Source organism: Neopelma chrysocephalum, unplaced genomic scaffold (genome assembly GCF_003984885.1).
Source record: "Neopelma chrysocephalum unplaced genomic scaffold, ASM398488v2 Primary Assembly neopelma1_103b, whole genome shotgun sequence".
Taxonomy (NCBI): Eukaryota; Metazoa; Chordata; class Aves; order Passeriformes; family Pipridae; genus Neopelma; species Neopelma chrysocephalum.
Window position 1 is genome coordinate 5,900,111 of NW_020897767.1, and position 21,583 is coordinate 5,921,693.

The 21,583-nt window shown below is 41.8% G+C and overlaps 1 protein-coding gene across 5 annotated transcripts in view; it reads right to left on the reverse strand.

Moving 5' to 3' along the window:
• Positions 1-1,906: 1,906 nt before the first annotated feature.
• THSD7B (thrombospondin type 1 domain containing 7B) overlaps positions 1,907-21,583 on the reverse strand; it is a 309,626-nt gene continuing 289,949 nt past the window's right edge. For all 5 annotated transcript variants that reach the window (XM_027695950.1, XM_027695952.1, XM_027695951.1 and 2 more), the window contains 8 exons: positions 16,572-16,717; positions 11,340-11,499; positions 10,826-10,999; positions 10,652-10,747; positions 9,518-9,600; positions 8,439-8,631; positions 4,789-4,876; positions 1,907-3,057 (listed from right to left, as the gene is read on the reverse strand). In XM_027695950.1, the coding sequence (XP_027551751.1) occupies positions 2,976-3,057; positions 4,789-4,876; positions 8,439-8,631; positions 9,518-9,600; positions 10,652-10,747; positions 10,826-10,999; positions 11,340-11,499; positions 16,572-16,717 (1,022 nt within the window). In that variant the 3' untranslated portion in view covers positions 1,907-2,975. The remainder of the gene's footprint in view (positions 3,058-4,788; positions 4,877-8,438; positions 8,632-9,517; positions 9,601-10,651; positions 10,748-10,825; positions 11,000-11,339; positions 11,500-16,571; positions 16,718-21,583) is intronic.

Here is a 21,583-nt window from a genome sequence, read left to right on the forward strand (position 1 = left end):
CTCAGCCTCATGGACTCTGCAGGGCCACCAGCTCCTCTGTTCAATTTCACAGTTTAATTCAATCCCAAATCACCAAATCCATGCAATTATGTTGTGACGTTTGAATCCCCGTGCTGTCCAAGCTGGACGAGGAGCGGACACGGGTTCGTGTCTGCGCCGGCAGACAGCACCCAGCCAGCAGCAGCTGTTTGGAACAGCAGCCTCACGAGCCTCCCCTGCTGCTCCTTTTCATTTTACAAAGTCAAACAGGTGCACTCATTCCCTAGAGGATATTGCTGAGCTGCAACAGCTCTGCAGCAGACATTGATTGTCCCTCAGCCCCATGCACCAGTGCCCTGCACAGCCCACGGCTACACCCACAGCATCCAGTCCCACTGGGAACCATGGACAGTCCCTCTGGCCAGAAGGTGCACAGGTGGGGACAGAGAGTGGGGAAGGGCACCAAACTGAAACACATCCCCAGATCCATCAATATAAACATCGGCTCTGCCGTGTTGTACCTGGAGTCCCTTGCCTCCCCAGAGCAGCTGACCACACAGCTGACATCTCCTGCACTGGATATAGAATCATCCAGTCACGGAATGGTTTGGGTCCGAAGGGACCTCAAGGGTCATCTTATTCCAATCCCCTGCCAAGAGCAGAGACACTTTCCACTAGACCAGGTTGCTCCAAAGCCCATCCAACCTGGCCTTGAAGACTTTCAAGGATGGGTCATCCACAACTTCTTTGGGCAACCTGGGCCAGTGCCTCACCACCCTAATTTCTTCCTAATATCTAATGTAACCCTGCCCTTTGTCAGTCTGAAGCCATTCCCCCTTGTCTTATCTCTCTATGCCCTTATCCAAAGTCCCTCTCCAGCTCTCTTGTAGCCCCCTTAGGCACTGGCAGGTGCTCTATGGTCTCCCTGGAGCCTTCTCCTCATCACAGTTTGGACTGTAATTTACCCTGATGCTGAGGGCAATGACCACATGTTGCAGCTGTCGTTTTGCTATTTTAACACCAACTTTGCCACTCCAATGCCTTGTTGAACAGCATGCTTAATTGAGTTTATTCCTTCATTATTCAAAGAGTACCATTCTCCTCACATTGTATCCCACAGACAAAATATATTAAGATCTGTCAGTGTTCTTCCTAATAGCACTATATCGTTATTCCCCTTGCAACTCTTACTCTGTACATGTTAGTCAGCAGTTCAGTACAGGGCACCATTAAAAAAGATTTAGGGCCCCAATGTTACTGGGAAACACTAGATCCTGCTTTTTATTCCATAAAAAAGTTACAGCTCTGAGGTGGGAAGCAGGGCCAGCAGAACATCTTTAGGGCCAGAAACAAGTCAGAAAATTTCCCCTTGCAATTCTATCAGCCTTTCTTTCTAATGAGGGAAGAGAAAAGCACATTCCTGACCCTGCTTTGGTGACACACTAACACCTCAATTTAATGCTGAGGGAGCAGTGCTGGATGGGTGGGATCATGACCTGGGGCAGGAAACCTATCTACAATTCCATCATTTTTTCAATAAAACTGTAATATTCAAACACATTACAAAGGCTGTGCATAGCAACATAACAACACGAGCAATGCCTTCTGCCCCAGTTATACCCACCTCTTGTGGTGATCCAGGTAGCTGCAGATTGGGACAGACCACACAGGTGCTGGGCTGTAAACAATTCTTTTTTTCTCTTCTGATTATTGTGATAAGTAGCAACATTGAGTTAAAAATAACCATTTTCCAGACCCGCAATTATTCTCTCAACTTGCACTTGTCTATACTCTCTTTTTCACTGATCACTGCAGCACAAAACATGCCAGAGAAGTTTGGAATCCAAGTCCAATCTCAGACACAGTAAAGGACTAATAACACATGTTGTTTACACACATTTAATGCAACATACCAGAAGCAATTTTCTCACTCTCTTTAGCATTTTATTTGCTTATAAATACAAGTCAATACCACAAGATGGCACTTTCTTACTTGCAACACACACTATTATAAACACTTACCCTCTTCAAATGTTCCCAGAATTTTACGACATGTAACTTCTCAGTGGTTCTGAAACATTTAAAAAAGCAAGACCTTCTACAAACTGCATTTGTGTTTGATGTATATTAAATGAGGTCAGGTAATTAAATTCAAAAAAAGGAATTTATAAATATTTCAGATAAGAAAATTTAAATACAAAAGCAGAGTTTGTATTAATTAAACTGAATAAGAATTTAAACTGGCCATAATGTATCTACATGGTTTAATTTAATTTAAAATATTTTTTTAAACAATCAAATCCTCTAGCCATTCATTAAAACACCTATCTACTCAACTCTTTAAAAAATATTCTTGGTTAAGAAACCACCTATGCTATTTCATAACAATCCTTATTCTGTCCTGTAGGTGGAAATGAAGCAAAATCATATTCCAGACTAGAAAACAGGATAAGAAGGAAGAAACTTTAAAAAACCTGATAACTTCAGACACTTCAACTCATTCTTCCTTGCATTTCTCAAAATACATGATCTGGTTTCAAAGTCTTTGAACGAAATGTAAACACTAGAAAACTCATTGTTGAAGTATGTGAAGAATAAAGAACCCTGCACTAATATAGTGCATAATGATGCTGTGTCAAACTTGTCATTTACAGTAAATGTCACATTTTCCTTGGGATTGTCATGCCTTTTTTTTTTTAGCTAATTCCTTTTGATGTCTGTAGATTCTCTCTTCTTTTTTTTTTTTTTTAATTCCCATTGCTCAACAAGAAGAGCTGTATTTTGTGGTCTCTTCAGAAAAGCTTCACAGGATCCAAGTTTTAACTCCCTTTTTGTTTTTTTAATAAAGAAATAGCAAAGTTTTAAGCTTGCAATACTTCTGTTCTGCCCAGTATATTACACATCAGGAGATTCCTCAAAAAACTGAGAAGTCGGAGAGTTCCAAAAAAGAAAGCAGTTAAGGCAGTTGATGTCTAGATTTGGATTTCTTTTACATGTTACATGTCAATGTCTCCATCGTAGGCCAAGGTTAGAGGCTTCTGCTGTGGAGGAGGGCTTTGATGCTGCTTCGTTTTTTTGCTGCAAGAAAAGCATTTCAGAAGACAAAATCATAAACTGTAATAAGCTCAGAAACATCATCAAAACCCAAACTTCCATAAAAAAATCAACATCCCACACTGGCTATTTAATTTTATAACTGGGTGATGCTGTTGTACAGTGACTGCTTCTAACACAGACCACATGGCCCCCCTTGTGTGCTCTCACGTGTGTGGTACTGACACACAACCTGCCAAAAACGGGCAGCCAACTGTGCTCCTCATCTGCAGAGGAAATAAAGCACATTTGTTTCCCGTCTCTTCTCACAGCTGACAAAACAAGGAACACCTCGCAGAAAAATTGGAACACAAGCTGTCTAGGAGTGGGACATTCTCATTTTTCTTTGGCATGGTATTGAAGCAACAATAATTATTATTGAGAAACACATTTCCTCACCAGCCTTCAAGTGATGGAGAAGTGTGTAATGTTATTTAAAAAATCCTCTGTATCCTCCAGTGTGAAGCCACAGAGAAATGGAGCTACATGGCTTGGAAAATAAGGGAGCTGCAAGTCCTAAGCAGCATCCAAACATGGTTATTTGAGCTTCTAACCAAAGACAGAGACTGCGAGAAAGAATAGAAAAATGAGGGGGAATAAACTGGTGTTGGATGAAAGAGGGCAGTGATGCTGTCAAGCCACGGTTGTGACTCTCTCGTTGCCTGCCCTGATCTGACAGGGGTTGGACCAGCTTGCACCATTAATGTTTGTAAGTTCAGGCCAAATCCCTGGGCATTGCCTTTCCAAATATTCAGACCAGGGAGTGCAACACAAGCTCTGCCAAGTCAGGCCCATCACCCCTGCCTGGTGTGACAGCTGTGCTGGAGGAGGGCAGACAACCCCCCTCCCAGTAAAGCCCGGCACCAGTGACACACTGGTGTAGATCAGGACCCAGTACCCTGTCTTTAACAGTGGCTGGTAACAGCAGCTTTAGACATAGGACATGTTTCCACCTGACATATTCACTGCAAAAACCTATTTAGGGATTTCCTCAGCTGGAGCGTACATCCAGAAAACCACAATTAACACCAGGAGACCCAATCTCCCATGAACTGTTATGCCATCTCCAAATCCATTTATCTTCCTGGCATGCACAGTCCCCAGCAGCAGTAAGCTCACAAGGTAATAATGCACTGTGTGAAAAATAATATCTTTTGTTTATTTTAAACGAACATTTCATCAGATGCCTCCTACTTCTTTTATTGTGGGAAATAAAAATTCCCTAGCACCCTTTTCTCCCCCATTCATGATTTCATAGATCTCTATTGTATTCCCACATCAAACATCATTTTCCAACTGAATGCCCCTATTCTATTTAGTCCTTCCTTGAGCAGAAGCCAGCTCCTCGATCCAATCATTCTCCTTGCCTTTCTTCAGTTTTACTTTATCTTTTTTTAAATAATACAATAAACCCCCTTTCTAATCCCAACAGAAGCCTGAATAAATAAAAGGTCCTACTGATAACCAAAAAGAATTCTTTCCCTGCATGACCATCAAACTTCTTCACAATAATGCCCGTTAACAGTTACAATTTGGAGAGTTTTAATTACTCTGAGATAGGGGCCAAATGAAGGCACTTAGGTAATCTGATCTCCATCCTTTTCTAAAGTCATGAGAGTTAAATCTCTGCAACACAGAGTGTTGTGATATATTTTGGATTGTTTAAGTAAAAGCAAATTAGCTTTTATTTAAGGACAAAATACATGCCATACTTACCACATCAGATAGGATGTAAAAATCAGGAAAACTATGATGAAGAACCCACCAGCTGATACTCCATACACCCACATCTTCAGTTTACCATCTGTTGAAGATGAGGAAAAAGGACAGAGGGATAAAAGGGGAGAATTAAAAAAAAAATTCTCAAACACATAAAAATTGAAGAGATTAATTAAAGAGAAATTAGTAGCATCATTGATGGGAAATGCAGCAAGGTCTGGCTGGGAACAACCCATAAACCCCGTATTTTTGATAGCAAAGGATATTTCTGTAAAAATCAATCATTTTAAAGACAAAATGCTAACTTTAGTAAGGACCGTAGATTTTCCTCAATGAAAACTGAAACCGAGCTCTTTGTCCCAGTTTTCCAAAGCAGTGTTACTTCCTAACCCTGCTCTGGCTGAGCTCCCATAGCTCATTACAGGCAGCCTGGGCTTATGGTGCAGCACAGAAACACAACCCAGGCAGGCTCCTGCCCACAGAAAGGAGCAGGAACACAGGATAATTGGGGTACATTCACTTCAGAGCCCCAGTGGCTGCTCTGGCAGAGGCAATTCAATGCTGAGCTGACCCAGACAGACAGAGGTAACATCTCATGTGTTTAGCCCAAAGAAAAGAAGGTTGAGAAGGGGTGAGATTGTTCTCCATAAATACTCAGGGGTCAATTGGGGTAAACACCAGTGAGCACAAGTGGACAAGCTGCTTTGAGCTGGAAAACACTTAGGCAACAAATGGGAATAAATTCAGCTTAGAAGAAAAACAAGAACAGACTTTGTAACAGTAAGACGGATAAAGTTGTGAAACAGCTTTCTGGCTGGGCCACAGAAGCAGGAGACATAACTGGCTTTAAGACAAGGTAAGGCTCTTGATTGGGCTGTTTGGTTGCAATGACCAGGGACCCCTGGAGGAACCCCTCCATGCACATGTGGGCTGGACTCTGTTGAAACATTCCCTTGTCTCAGAACACTTTATCTGCACAGGTCCTTAATGACAAGCTTTGCATTAATAATAACAATTGTTCGAAGATTGACATTTCTGTTTCTCGCTCTGTTCTGCCTGTACAGCTTTCCTTGGGGGGAGAAGGTTTGGTACTTTTCCATGCAGCAGCAGTCTGAGCTGATTCACATCAACAGAGCTGCAAATACACACTGGAGGCAGGAACAGGAACCTGTGCCATGCCCACAGACACGGTTTGACAGAGGCCATTTCAAACTCAGTCAAGTGAGAGGGACAATCACTGAGCCTGGTTTACATTTTATGTTTGAATCATGATTTTTTTCAAAGGGAAACACACTTAATCAGATCCCATTCTTCCTCATTTTTCTTCCAGGCCTTGTGGAAAGGCTGAGTACCTCTCACACATTTTCTCTTCTCCTTGAAACACTTGCAGACTATCTCCCATGTGAGAAGAGTTCTGTTTGTCAGGTTTGGGTTGGTTTGTTTGGGTTTTTTCCTGAAGTCTAGGTATGAAATTGGTTGCCCTCTCAACTGGAGAAGGCCAAGAAACATTTAGCAGTCCTGCAAAGGGACTGTCACAGCCACAAAAAGGCATCACAGCATGTCTGCTACGAAGGCAGCTCTGCTCTGCATCCCCAACAGAAAGGCATTGGACCATGTCATCTGACAATTTAAGCAATGCTATTTAAATTGCCTCTCTACTTGAAGAAAAGTTTCTGTAGCTGAACTCTGGCCTGAAAGAGTGTGGTAAAGAGAGGAAAAACACAGCCTGATTTGAAATCAGTTCTGTGCACTCCTGCAGAGCATTTAGAAGAACAAAAACATCAGCCTCATTAAATCATAATAAAATTTGTGTTCCACACTGTAAATGGGAAGGGAAATCACAAATTACTTGGAGAAAGGCACATGTGCTTTCACTGACAGCTAGAAGTCCTTAGACATACACAAATGTCAAGGACTGTGGTGCTGCAGGGTGGAAAATACCATCCATACAGGGAGCATTCACCACAGACCTGCTATCAAGAGCAGAACTCGTAGGCAACAGCAGTTTCCTGGCGGAGCCAGCACTAACTACTGCAAACCCCCCAGACTAGGGAGCCTGAGAGCCTCTTTAAGGCAAGTAATTACATATTTTGCCATGAAGTTAGACAAAGGGGAGTGATTTGAAGAGCACCAGCCTTGAGCTGGGGTCTGAAGGGCACATGCAGACTGAAGAGTTAACTGCAGTATGCCATGGGGTTGGTGATACATTTAACACACATGGAGCACCTTTATTCCTTTCCTGTATATTGGTTCTATAACATTTCTGGCCTAAAATTAAGTAACACTGTGTTCTGTAAAAGCTCCCTAGTCCCTATTTCTGTTACAGTCCCTAGGGGAGAGTTGGCTCCCAGATGCTGCACTGAGGTCAAGCCCACTAGAAGCTTTCAGGGCTGCAGACTCGAATGCTGATTTAAAAACAGGATTGCAGCATCCACCTACACCTCCCTCTCTTTTTCTAACCCCATAAAGGTACCAGCCAAAGAGATGACACCCAAGTAAGACAGCCTACAGAGGGCTACAGCCTACAGGGATGCTGAAAAATGGCAATTAACCCCAAACCTGTGACTCAAACTGATGTTGAACTGCGTGGGCTTCTGGATGAAGGGCTTGATCGAAAACCAGACAACTTCAGAAGGCTTTGGACTGAGCTCTCTGAGCCCAGAGACTGTCAACGCAAAGGTTAACTACTGTATGCAGATCAAATATGTAAATGTAACATTCAAAGTGTGATCACATATATCAGAGAGAATTATGGCTCCCTGAATCCCCCTAACACAACGTTTTGTTACATGTTTTCCAAAGTCTTGTGTTCATTAGAAACTAATTGCAAACAAATGAAGTGTCAGGTACCAGAAGAGGGGGAAGACTGCACTGCCAGTATTTTAGAAGACAAGGAGAACAAATGTGTTTCGGTAAAACCTGATGCACCTGACAAGTTTGCTTCCCATTTTAAAGCCTTATTTGCATTTCAGAAATTTATTTTGGATGAATTCATCTTCAAAACAACAGTCAAAATGGGAAGCAGCTATTACTACAGCACTAGTCCTGTGGACCAATCTGGGCACATCCAGTACACGGTTCCATCTGGGAAGGATTTTATTCTGTGGATGTCAAAGATCCACCTGGGATGAGTTGCTCGGGCACAGCAGCTTGCCTGCTTATTTGGGGTGTTTTTAATGTCATAACTTTAACATTTAAACTCTAAACTCTACACTTTCCACCCTGTTCTTTTCATATATTTTTGAAATACAACAAGAAACAACTAATGCTTTGTTTAATGAAATCTTAAGCACTTTTTGCTCTGAATCTTCTCAAGCTTTGGTGATCAACATCTTTCCTAGTCCAAACATATTACCTTTGAGAAACATCATCAGATAATAGTTCTAAGCATCCCCCCAAATCACATATGAGTATACTTTTGCAAAACATTATTGCCTCATTCTGTCTTTGCTATCTCTCAACATAAGAGATTGTGATTCCTCTGTATAGGCACAAAGGCATGAAAGACTGCACACAAGTCGGAAACTGGGAGGCTGCTCTGCAGCTCCCAGACACAATCTCTGATGTTATGATCTACAAAGCCTGTACCTTTCTTCTACAGAAACATTTTAAAGACAATTTATTCCATTCATATTTAAGTTTTTCACCTGGATTAAAAGGTTGAATAGACCATCCTTTGAAAATGTCATGCATTTTTGAGTTGACAGGTTTATTTTTTCCAGCAATGGTCTTAACATCGGCTTTCTTATCTTCTAAACCTGGTACCTTCACGCAATAATCCAGGAAACCATTTGATCTCATTACTTCTGTATATCCTCGCTCACAACCGCAGACTCCTCTCTGGGGATAAAAGGGAATTCAGCATTAAATCAGACAGTGCCCCCTCACAGAACAGTGCACACCGTAGGAAAACCATGAAGAAACTGCAAGGTATAACCTGCACCTGCAACTTCACCACCAACGACCAAACCAATCCACCCAGGAACTGGTGCCCGCAACTGAAACCCATTTCAGTTCAAAAAGCCAAATATATTTGGGGAATTGGTTGAAAAAGAGCCTGTAATTATGGAGAAGCCTAACATACAAACATTTTCATCACAACAGGCTTAATAACAGGAATCTGTGGCAAACTCCTCTCGTCAGCAACAATTTTCCCACTGACCCTGCTGGGCATTAGAAGAGATGAACCAGAAAAAATTCCCCTTCAGACCCAAACCCTCCTCCTGTATCTCCACTTGAGCATTTCACAAGGCTATCTAAAATGTGGCCAAATATTCACTGCCCTGGATCAGTCTAAGCAAGTTTGGTCAAGAGCTTTTTTAGAAGTCTGTGGTCTGTCTGAGAGTCTTGATACATACACTTGGTTATGATCCAAACAGGTGATTGACTCTTTTATCTCCTCTTTTACAGAAGTTTGAAACAGTCCATTTTCTATGGGACAGTATAATAGCATTCAATGAAATTTTAACCAATAAAATTAAACCAAGAGTCCCCAAATCCCTCCACAGAACAAACCCAAACCTGTAACACCACATAAACACTCCATCACTCGTTTGTGCTGGTTTATGGTTTCCTTTCAGGATGAAATTCCCACAACTTCCTCAAGGTGGTACCACGGACACACTAAACTATTTTCTAGGTCCTGGAATGCATTTAGGATCCAGATGCTAATTGATTAGATCTTGCAGTGCTAATTTCCTAACCATAATCTGCAGCAAGCAATTACCTGTGTGCAGTAGGAGAAGGGTTTTCTACACTCCGGGCTGCAGTGCCGAACTTCCGCAGGTTTCATCCGAAGAGGACACCCTCCTGGAAAAGAAAACACTGAGTGCCTTCAAGGGCATGTTCTTTGACTTGGATCACCACAGTGTGAGAAGCGCTTGCTTACTTATTTTGTATAGTTAAATACTAGTCTATTAAGCACATTAGCATAATATCTGTAGGCATCATATTAATTAATTTGCCTTAACAGGGCAGGGAATTATTATAATACCCATCTTGTTAATGGAGAACAGAGATATAGAGATATAAGCAATTTGCCACGGGCCACATAGGAAGTTAGGGAAAGAATGGGGAATTAGATGCAGATCTTCTGTGTCCTCATTAATGTCTTATCTACATAAGAAGACATAATCCACATAACGCCTTTGCCCATCCTCACTCGGGGAAGCCTGTGCTTCTATAGGAACAAAAATATGTTAATGAGTTCTTAAATACTTGGCAATCTTTGCACATAAGATTTTTGTTGTTATCTTAATCAGTCATTATAAATAGAACTAGATAAAAACATCTGCATTTTCATTTCTACTCTCTCCTCATTCACCCTGTGCATATTGAAAGAGATCCTGTGGATATGCAAGCCCTACTGCCTTTGTCAATCTCTCATAGAGCTTCAAAGTTCTGATGAATTTCCCTTTTCATCCTGCACAGGCAGAATTTGTAGGTCACAGTGATAGCAGGAACCTCACAGTTTGAGTGATTTGAGACTCCTGCATGTTGAAAGGAAGAAGAGGTACAGAAGGTGGGGTCTCTACCAAGCGTGCAATGTTCTCTTCTACTCTTCACAGGAAGGTTTCACTGAGGGTTGTGCAAGCCAGCCCAGGTAGCCGTCTAGGATGTGTACACTCATTTCTTCTTGTGAGCAGCCCAAGAGTAAGGATAACTAGCCCAAATACTCCCATGTAATATATGTGTGATGTTGATCTGACAGCAAGGCTGGTAAGCTCCTATCTGCCTTTGCTATACAATTCTGGAAGAGTGAGGAAGGATGTCCAATTCCCTCTGAGCAACAGATGCAGAAAAAGAAAACTCTGGATGGAGACATTTCATTCATAATCTGCGAGGCAATTTGGGGAGATACCTGTGACATTCATTCCATCCGAGCGCTGACACCACACCGTGCGAACGTTGTCTTGCCAAAGGCTGGTTTTCCACAGGTAGTCATAACACTTCCCTCCTGCAATATCAACACCAGTTAGTCCTTACTTAGCAACAAATCCAGAATAAACTCTTGAAAGGGAGGAAGTCAAGCTACCTGAGCAAGGCCGAGTTTCCATCTCTTGCCCGGCGCAGTTCTCCTGGTTCTCCGGAGACTGAACGATGAGCGCCCGGGATCGAGACTGGCGCCCCGTTGTCTCAAAGCTCCTGCCATTGATGCAGGTGAGCTCGCAGGAGCTCCACTCTGACCACTCTGTCAGATGGCAGTCACCTGCACATTGAAAGAAAAAAATCACAGGTTTGCAAAAAGAATCAGCCTTGAAGGACAAGGACAACCTAAGCATACAACAGCTTTACAGTGAAATATCCCAGGTATGTCAGTCAGTGGTATGCAATACTTGGATTTTCTGCTTCACGGGGAATCTCATTTTCTCAAAAAACAAAGGAAGTCTTTTTCAGGTGGTCTAGAAACAGCAGAGTGAGCATTTACCTGATCTGCTGAAGCACAAATTCTTACTACAACAGCTGACAGCACTCGGAGCTACAGGAGCATATCCACCTCAGACAGCTATCACAGGCAGGAATGCACCATGACTTCCCAAAGACTTTACCTGGGCAAGGCACAGAGCAGGGTAACTGCAGCACACTCTCTTTCGATGGCAGCTCACCACATAATGCATTTTCTACTGGTTTGGATGTAGCAGAAACAGATGCATCATGCACTACACACGTGAGGTTGCGGACTTGCAATCCATCTCCACACTGTCCACCCTATAAAATGATAAAAGGGAACAGAGGCACACATCACTGACGTTAGCAGATGACAAAAGAAACACATTTGATTCCAACTAAAAAGTGTTCAAAGATACAAAGTTGGCCTTTGGATGTCAATAGTATCCTCTGCAATAGTTATGCGAATCTCTGTACACATCTCTACAGAAGCTCAGAGGCAGGGGCAGAGCCAGACAGAAAAGTGTGGGAAATGTAACCCAAGCTGGGGAAGAGGTGGGTACCATAAACGATTAATACCATCTTTGGGGTCAGCCCTTCATGCCTTTTACTCGACCTAGTGAATTTCCTGATTCTTAATTAATGCCTAGTTACATGAACACAAAAGTTTTCGGCTTCTCTAAAGAAGCCAAGAGCAGAACCTGTCCATAAGGAAGGGACATTTCCTCTACCCACCTTTGATGATGCAGACCAAGAAGAGAACTTACGTGGTTTAAACCCTGCAACAACAAAAATCCTCCAGGACAGTTAACTGGGCTGCCAGGGTTATTGTGCATTAGGCTGGCTGTGTAATGTCTAAAGGGAGCGACTACTTCTGGAGCAGACACAAGATCCCCACCTTGAGTCACACACTCCAGCAAAACATCAACCCAAGCCAGCCATCACCTGTCAGCACTAAATCCCATTTGAACAAGCAAAAGCTCCATCTGAGCCACTCCATGCTCATCAAGCCCAGTTCTGAAATACTTAGTCACATACCAAACTACTTGCTGAAGATGACTTCCTTTACTGCAAAATCAATACTGTTTGGCTAAAGCTATGGTCAAGGGCTGAGGATGCTGCAAGAGCTGAAGTGCTGAGGCTATTTCCAGAGGCTGGAATAGTTTCCTTCTCATCTGATAAACAGAGCTCCAATGCTGTGGAGGTGGATGCCTTAAACCTGCATGATGCCTTAAGAACGTGCACCTGAAGCCTTGAGGAAATGGCACTTCACAAAATTCAGTGAACAAAACTCAAGAAGAAGGAAGAAACATTGCTTTTATACAACTGAGGGATGTGCTCCTTTGGATTTCTTGGCAGTGGATTCTCTTAAAATAATGGACTTTATCTGCAGAACAGAATGGCTCCTACTGAGTGCATTCACCCAGCAGCAGATTCAATAGCAGGAATCTCAAGAATGGCTCTCCTGCACACACCTGGCTGCTTTTCACTCTCTCCATCCCTTCTGTTGCAGACCCACAATGGAATGGAAATAGGAGCATAACTAGCTGGATTTAGAGAAGTTGCTAATCAAAAGCATCTTAGAGATTAGATTAGAGTAGATTTACTATATGCAGCCAGATTCCAAGTTTTTAACACCATGTCTCACTTTAGTCAGGATGTAACTTACTGTTCTAAATTACTGTTTCACCACTGAAGCCTCTATTGTGGTCTGAGATTAATGGTGTGTGAATAACTCATGCAGCTGTCAATTGAGTTAGAGTGCTTAGAAATGGCTGGTGGAAACAGAAGACGATGGAAGAAAATTCTTGGGGGAAATGGGCACTAATCAAACTGCAGCATTTCCAGTTCAAAGTGACTCAAAGAGTGACTAAATGACTGGAGAGAACAAAAGAAGTTTTCAAAAATATTCTTCTTCTTCTATAAACAATATATATTTATGTACATATCAATATATAAATAGTAATAAGAATACTGAGATATAAATAGATCAAAACAATATTTTTTTCAGTAAAACAGTCTCTCATGAAAGTCCTCATGCAACACTCTTCATTTTTATATCACACAATATTGGAACTACATTCATATTTCAATATTTAGAATAAAAATAAATATAAACTATGAACTCTCAAACAATCCCAAAGATCAAGGTTTGCTTTTTAACAGTGGCTTCCATTTGCTTGCTTTCTTTCAAGACCTTAACTGAACACACTTAAAAGATAAAATGTGACTCTGTCACTTACAGTAGGAGATCCTTTTTGGTATATTTGGAAAGGTCTTAAGCAATGCAGGAGCACTGCCTTAACTTCCTTATCATCTTCAAAATTATTCATGTCCCCAAAATTATACATCTGAAGTTCTAATTAATAAGTGTGGAGCCAGAGGAAGTTCGTGGCAGCAATGGCACACTGAGGATGCAGGGAATAGCTGCTAATCAGAGAACTGCCAAGGAAACCATCACATATTCAAAACTCAGGAGAACAAATCTGTATTGTAAACGCTCTTCCTTGGAAGGTGTGATCCTCTGAGGTTTGCCTAGAATCAGGATTTGCCTCTTGAGTTATGATCTCTTTGCTGGAAATACATTAGAATTTGCTTTCCAGGGAGGATTTCTGTCATTTGACTGCAAAAATTTCTATGCTGACCCTACAGAGGATGCAGAACCCATCCTGGGTTCCCTAAATAAAGCCAGGACATATGTGCCCCTCCACCAGCACCTGCATGGAGCCTCCACCTCGTACTCTCCTTGAACCAACCACCACTGGCAAAGCAAGGAAAAGGTTTATACCAGGACTGTGTTTGACAGCCAGGTATTTCTGGAATTCAGCAACACACTAATGTAAGGCAGCATCTCCACAAACCTCCCACATCACCCACATATAACACACTAATAAGACAGGAGATAACAGCCCAAATGAGATGCTTTGCCCAGATGTGCCTTTAAGAAAACTTTTCCCTTTTCAGCTTTTACTGGGGTTCATGTATTCACAATTATTTTAGATAAAGAGTTGATTGGGCAAATGCTTTCACAGGTTGATAAGCATTTAATCAGGTAAAAGTCTTCTCTAATGAGAGAACATTGCGTGATCACATTTAAGGGAGTGCTTTTAAAACACGTTAGAAAGGAAAGGTTTTTAGTCTCCTTAGGAATGTCAGCCAGCTGGTGTTTGATAATGCCTAAGCTATTCACTTACATCCCTTTAATGGAAAAAATGATCAACAGTGTCAGCCACTGTTAAAATTGTTTTTTAAGCTAATCAGGGTAAACCACTCCAGCTCTAGGAGGATAATGATTAATGTCCTGTAACCCTTTAAGATTGGTTGTATTGACCAGTTCCCAAATTGTGCACCCCTCTGAACACAGCAGAAATGCCCCATGCCACCGGCAGGTGTGGCTGGGATATGTGTAATTACTTGGAGACCAGTGCACTGATTTCCACACTGTGACAATCAACAACACAGAACACACATAACAGGCTCTATTTCTAAACATGCAGACACTTCTAATTATTCACATGAAGTCAATTTAACATAAAATAGTCCTTCTACTAGGAAATGCAGTCTCAGTTATCTCATAATACAAGGAAGAAATATTTTGGCCTTATAATTAGTTGTCCCATTTCTATTTATTACAGGAAGAGACTTTCACACTATGCATTTTGGTCTTACCATAGGATGCATTTACCTTATTTCACAAAGCATCCTTGAAAACAGGACTTCTAAAAGCTTTCTTTAGAACGCAGGCTTAAGCTTCTTTTCCAGTAAAGCACGGGAATAAATCACCCAGTATTTATGAACTACATTTAATTCCTAAGCACCTCATTAAAGAGAAGTGAACATGAATAGAATGGCTCCTCTCCAAAACAAAGTAAAGGGTAGAGAAGCTACACAGTGGTAATTTAAGGAGAGAAGCAGGCTCTATCTCACTGAATGCGGGGATGATATCTGGGTTAGGGGAGGCTGTGATTATTTGCTCTGAGCTGAAATTTAGCTGGATTCTGGATGAGCTCACTTTTAATCTGCACAATGTGTTATTTATCTAGAGTGAGCCAGGGTGTTAATTCAGCTTCCTCACTAATTCTTTTATCAGCTATGTTAGCTCCTATGGCTGAAGGTCTGTTCCCTGATGTTTAACAGGATTTGCTTACATTAGCTATCAGATGATGCTATCATTTTGTTCTATTTATGTTATACATAAATAAATACTGAATGCAGCACATACAAGGATCATATTCACATCACTAGTTGCAATGAGTTGATTATAGAAAATACAAATATATCTTTGTTTCTGTGATCTTGGACTGTGCAAAGACTGTCACGCTCCAGATTTCATGTGTGAAAACGTGGGAAAATTTTGGGTATCTATTGTGCCGCTCACATATTCACTACATGTCTGTCTACCACATCTAGAAACCACATAGGTATTCAAGGCATTGCCAGTGTGGGAGGGGGCAGAGCAGAAAACACAAGGCATGTGTGTTTTTATGTGCATTATTGGCCTCAATCTCTTACACGGTATAATGTGGAGAAGCAGCCACAGATCTGGCACAGGTCCTGTCCCCTGGGACCAGACAGGGCACTATTCCACTCAACCACACTTCTCTCACCTCCATTTCAGCAAAACCAGATTTAAGCAGCCTGATAAACCTCACTGTGAAAGATTCACCTCTGCTTAAACTGGGTTACCGACTAATATGTTTTAATATTGGAAATGTGATCTAACAGATAAAGAGAGAAGAAAAAGCACAGAGGGGAAGAAAAAGTCAATTCAAGCCTGATGCAAGTCACTGACAGTGAAAAAATGATGGCTCCAGTACTGTGCAGAGGTGCCAAGTGCAGGGACAGCACATCAGAACTGAATCCAGACATTGTTAGATCATTAAAAAGATAGCCAGGGTAAGGAAAAAGTAGAAACCAGCCTCTTATAAAAGAACTTGCACTACTGTACCGGAGACCTGGTGGGGGAAGACCTGCTATACAGTACTTTTAAAAAAAAGGAAATAAAAAAGATAAAAAGGCTAAGCTCTCTTGATATCTAGTGCATCTATTTTCTTTTTAGAGTTGTTTTATATAATTAAATTATAGGTCATCATATCTATGCCCACTCAAACACATTCACTCCATAAATCCCTTTTAATAGTTCTGTAAGCTTATGGTACTTGAACCCCTATTGCTATCTATGAAGAGCTGCTGATGGCTGGAAGATGAGGTGCAGAGACTTACCACTCCTGAACTTCCCCTGCTTCCCTGTGGATCTTATCAGCACCTTCACCGGCCACAGAGACAGTGAACAGCAGCCCCAACTAATCCCGCAATGTCAGGATGGGTTTTGTGGTCGGTCCCAGGCACAGGGAGCCCCTGGAGCCCTCGGGGAGCACCAGAGAAAGCCGTACCTGGACTCTGCAGGGAGACCACGGCCCCAGGAGCCAGCTGTAGCAGGGCTTCACCGGGCAGCTCCTGTGCTGGGTGAGCTGCTCCGGGCAGGGCCGGCCCTCGCCCGCTGCCCGCAGGATCACCGAGCGCCCACGCACCATCTGGCCTAGGCGAGGGGAGAGCACACACACGGCGAAGGACAGACAGAGGGAGAGAGAGAGACAGGTTTTGTAATTTATCAGCATTGCCAGCTCATTTCCCACCACTAAAATCTGCTCAAAAAGCAATTAATTGGGAAGACTGGATAATATGGTTGCGATTGCTAAGTCTAAGTAATGCAGTGAGTGATATTTTCAGGCACACTTTTTAAAACATGGTTTTGTATGTTTTTCAAATACAGCATTTGTTTATGCAGCACATTTAAATACTTGACTAAATCCTGATTATTAAATATGACAAGAAAATAATTCCTATGGCAGCAGCATTTCTACCGCTATGTATTCAATATGTTTCCAGAGATTTTTAACAAATGAAATTTTCTTTTTATGAGCAATTATGTGGACCTAATTTGAAAACTGCAAACACTGTAGTGGCTATTACCATCCATAACCACTTCTACCATTTCCATTAAAATCCTATTTATTATTGGTGAAAACTTCTTCAGCCACTGAATGGAAAAAGCAATTATGTTACTACTTTTGAACTAATAAAACTGAATATATTCATTAAAGTTACAGCAATTCCATTTCCCTCTCCTTTGCTGTCCATTTATGTCCAGGAATGTTTTCACTCAAAATGTTTCAATTAGAATTCTGGCTCCAATTAAAAAGAAAAGTGGAAAAGTCCTTATGCAATAGAATGCAGAAGATTGTGCTGGACATAAAATTTCTGCCTTGTCTTTCAATATGTGTGGATTTGAGTTAAAAACTAAAAAGTCTGGGCATTAAGGGCAGACACAGACAACAAGGCAGAGGCGAGTGGTAATTGCTAACCCAGAGAAAAGGAAGAGATAAGGTGTTGTGGTGGAGCTCTCCCATTGGGATCACAGCCCTTCAGCTGCTTTTGTGAGCACAGGGGAGTGTAGGGGGAGCAAACACCCTGCAAAACAGGGAGGCTGCAATATCCAGCCAGATCCTTCTCCCAGCTATTTATGCACATCCTTTTTAATTAAAAATATTGCAGGTGTAAGGCACATCTCTAATAACTGTCATTGGCACCACCTAAAGAGCAGGGTTTCCAAAAACATTTTAGTAAATAAAAATGAAAAGCAGACACACCTGAAAGAGGTACTGATGGGATACCTTAGCAAGCTATCTTACCTTTACAATGCTATTCCCTTGCTCTGGCCCATTGAATTCCATTTTTAAACCCATTTAAACCAATTTTAAGACTTCTTCCTTTTCCAATTCTAATTCCCTAGACCTGGGGAGTTTGTAACAGAAGTGATGATAAAAGCTCTTATCCACATGACTGTGCATTCAGCTGCCACGGAATCGGATACATTAGAAGGTGGAAAAAATTCTACCAGCTGAGAGGAAAGGAAAGAAACTCCTGCAGTTCACTGGGGAGTCAGAGCAAGGGAAGAGAAACATCCCAGCCGGCTGTTGATGAATCTCACAGCAAGCCTCCCTGGCCCAACAGGCCAAAATTAGCTGTTCCTTCCCCTCCAGCCAGACACCAAATTTGCCAAATTCTTCCTAATGCTGAATGCTGAGGACTGGTGAGCCATGGAAAAAAGGTTCTTTGGGAATGGTGGGCAGCCCATGGCTGCAGGGTTCTGGGGACACCCTGGGACATGCAGCTCCTCCGGCCAGGCAGCTTTGCAGCCCCTCCAGGCACCACCTTCCCACATGGAGCTATGGAAAAGGAGGCCTCCTAAGATTAAAAGATCCAATTTCCTGAGGAGGGACTTGAAAGCCTGAAGCATTCATCAAGCTATTTTAATTAACAAAATAATTTCCTTTTGTACACTCTGTTTAACGTGTTTCTAGCAAAATGTAAATGGGAAGATCATTCAATAGAGAACACTATTTTCCTTTTAAGAGGAATTAACAGCCTTTCTGTATTTATTTCCATTTTGGTTTCTTGCAGTTGGTTAACCAAACTATTGAAACTCACTACAGTCCCAATGGTCAGCTGGGGCTTGACTCATTTAGTCTATCACTTTCTTTTTACACTGTGAATAAATCACTGAAGAAAGACATTTCATTGAAACCTTTCTTTGCACAATGACTGCAGTGAGTTTCTTAAAGCTCTGATTTTTTTTTCCACTCCACAAACAGTATCTAGGTGCTCGATTACCACTCAAGTAGCAGAAAAACTCCCTGGTTTTTCTTTTTAAATACCTTATCTTTTGCTGCCTATGCAGAAGAGAATCTTACTGAAATTAATTTTCTTCCCATACAAACTCTGCAAGTTGAAGCAATCTTAGTTGTGTCTTTAATTTCCCAGTGAATTTTTCTTTAATTTCCCAATGTATTGGCCACATCTCTGATTCCTCTGCTCTGCAGTATTAAATGATACAAAAATTAAGACAGAAAGTGGGCTGAAAATTGAAAATTAGTATTTCTTCATTTGCTCAATTTTGAAAGAGGCTGGTCTTGTTGATGCTGGTCTCTTAAAATTCTGTTTTGTGTCTGCAGACAGAATTTTGTCTCAGAAACATAGGATTATATTTTCAGATCAGAAATAATGAGATTTTTTACCCCCCAAAAAATCTTGCCATTCCTTGCTTTTATCCCCACAAAGTGATGTGTCATGGCTGAAACCAAGCTGATTAAAATTCCTGCTACAGTTCACCCCAGTCAAAACGACTAACATGTTGTAACCAGTTTGATGAGTGTGGACAGAGCACATAAAACACAGCTCTACCAAGAAACTTGGAGAACAGACTGGGGATCAAGTTACTTAAATAAGCCCTGGAGGTCAGGTTAGGTCAGTCACAAGGTAATAAACAGGGCTTTTCATCCACTTCCCACTGCCAGTGCCTCCAGGAGGTACTGGAGCATCCACAGCTCAGGGAGAGCTCTTGGTGGCCCCTCTTCCAGCAGCATTTCCCACCACTGTCAGACTGGACCTTGCCAAGTTTGGGTAGCAAGCAAGAAAGCATCACAAAAAGTTCTTCTTCAGAAGGCAACACCACAAATGTTTTACCAAACTGGTGATGAAGCAGGGAAGAATATAACCACCAAATCTTTCAGTTGTGCACATCCTTGTTCCCCCTCGTTTCTGTCCCACAGGTCAGTCTGGTGTTGGGATGCACATCTCTGCAACCCATTATGTCTCTTCTGGGCTCTGAGGAGTGAGCAAGGCAACGTGCCTCAGGGTAACTCAGGTAAATCCCACAATTCATCTCATAAAGTCAGCTTTGCAAGTGGAAAAGCACAGGTTTAGGGGGTTTTATAAATTCGGCCCTCCTGTTAGAGAACTTGGGAGAAACCATATGGGATTGGAAAACGTTTACCTAGAAAAATTCAGCATCCTTATGTATTTATTTGCCTTAACAAAGGAAATTCAATTTGTTGGGGATTAGCTTTACCAAACATCCTTCCAACTAACTTTGATTCAGGCCATGAAAGCCTCATCCATTAAGGCAGTACTATACATCTTTTCATAGCAGTAAAGCAGCTGATATGAGGAACCCTTACATATAACCCAATGTCAGCCTGAAGCCCTAGCCAACATCCTGAACAGAGGCTGCCCAGAACTACAGCTGCAACAGGCAAATATCCATTACACATCTCCGTAGGCTCAGCGCAGGCAGGGAAGAGAGATCTACTTTACTCATCATCATTTATAAAAATCAATATATTCGCCTTTGGCTGCTGTGTACCAGAACTGTACTAGATGTCAGTGCCACATGCACAGCAGCACCACTTCATGTTTAAATGCACTATTCCACAAAATAAAACCTGCACAAGAGAAAGAGGCCATCCATTAAAATATATCACAGCAAACTGTTACTGGAAGAGATGGATAGAATAAAAATGTAAGCAACAACGCTAGATTAAAGAAAACACACGAAAACGCAAATCCAGTAACATTAAATTTTGATCTGAATCGTATTTAAATTATGTTTCTCTTTGAAGTCATTGATGGTGCTTCTGCAGGCCCTTCACACGCTCTCCAAGACAAGACAGAAAAGCAACATATTGTTGTGAGTAGATCCAGTAATGGTGTGTTCAACTTGCTGTGAATTATTTCTGAATATCAAGCATCTAAGTCCTTTATTTCAGCTGTACCAAAGAGTGGGCAATTACTTACTGGCAAAGGGAAGCAGTATGAGTGTTTACTACAGCTAATTCCCACAGCTCATTTATTGTCATCCTTTGTTTTTTCCTGTCTAATTTCAGGCTTCATTCTATTCACATAAATGCCTGTGAGAAGCTCTTGATGACTTCAAAGGTGTCACTGTCCATGAACTTTCCGGTAGGAAACTCTCACCGTATTCATGTGTGAAGCACCATGTACAGATAAGTGCATAATTAATGTCTTCTCTGTTATTGCCATCATCAAGTAGTATTTATAACCAACTGGAACTCGGTGAGGAAGCTGAAATGATGGTGTTTGTGCTGCTGGAACCACACAAGGGCCATGGCCACAGGACTGATGCCAAGGTCCGTCCACCATGGATGTTTGATATCAGGGTAGCTCCACACCTTAGGGCTGCTGCAGCAAAAGCCAAATCAGGACTGAGGATGCAGGAAAATAAACCATGTGCTGGAATAACTTGGATGCAAAGTATTTCTGTTTCACTGACGCTTTGGCATGAGTTTCAGAAGACTCTTGGGTCCCTGCAAAGCTATTCAAACAGCACAGAAGGACGAGCAAAACTTGGCTTCTTTATGATACACTTTTTAGGACAGTTTTCCCAACTGCTCAGCTGCCGTAGGTTCACAAAACAGTATCTCCAGCTTTAAAATCCATGTAAAACTACAGGAATAGTACCTGTCTATAGCCTATACAAGACAGCTCTCTAGCCAGCAATATAATGGAGTTATGATCTTTGAAGACCAGGAGATGACCCGTAAAC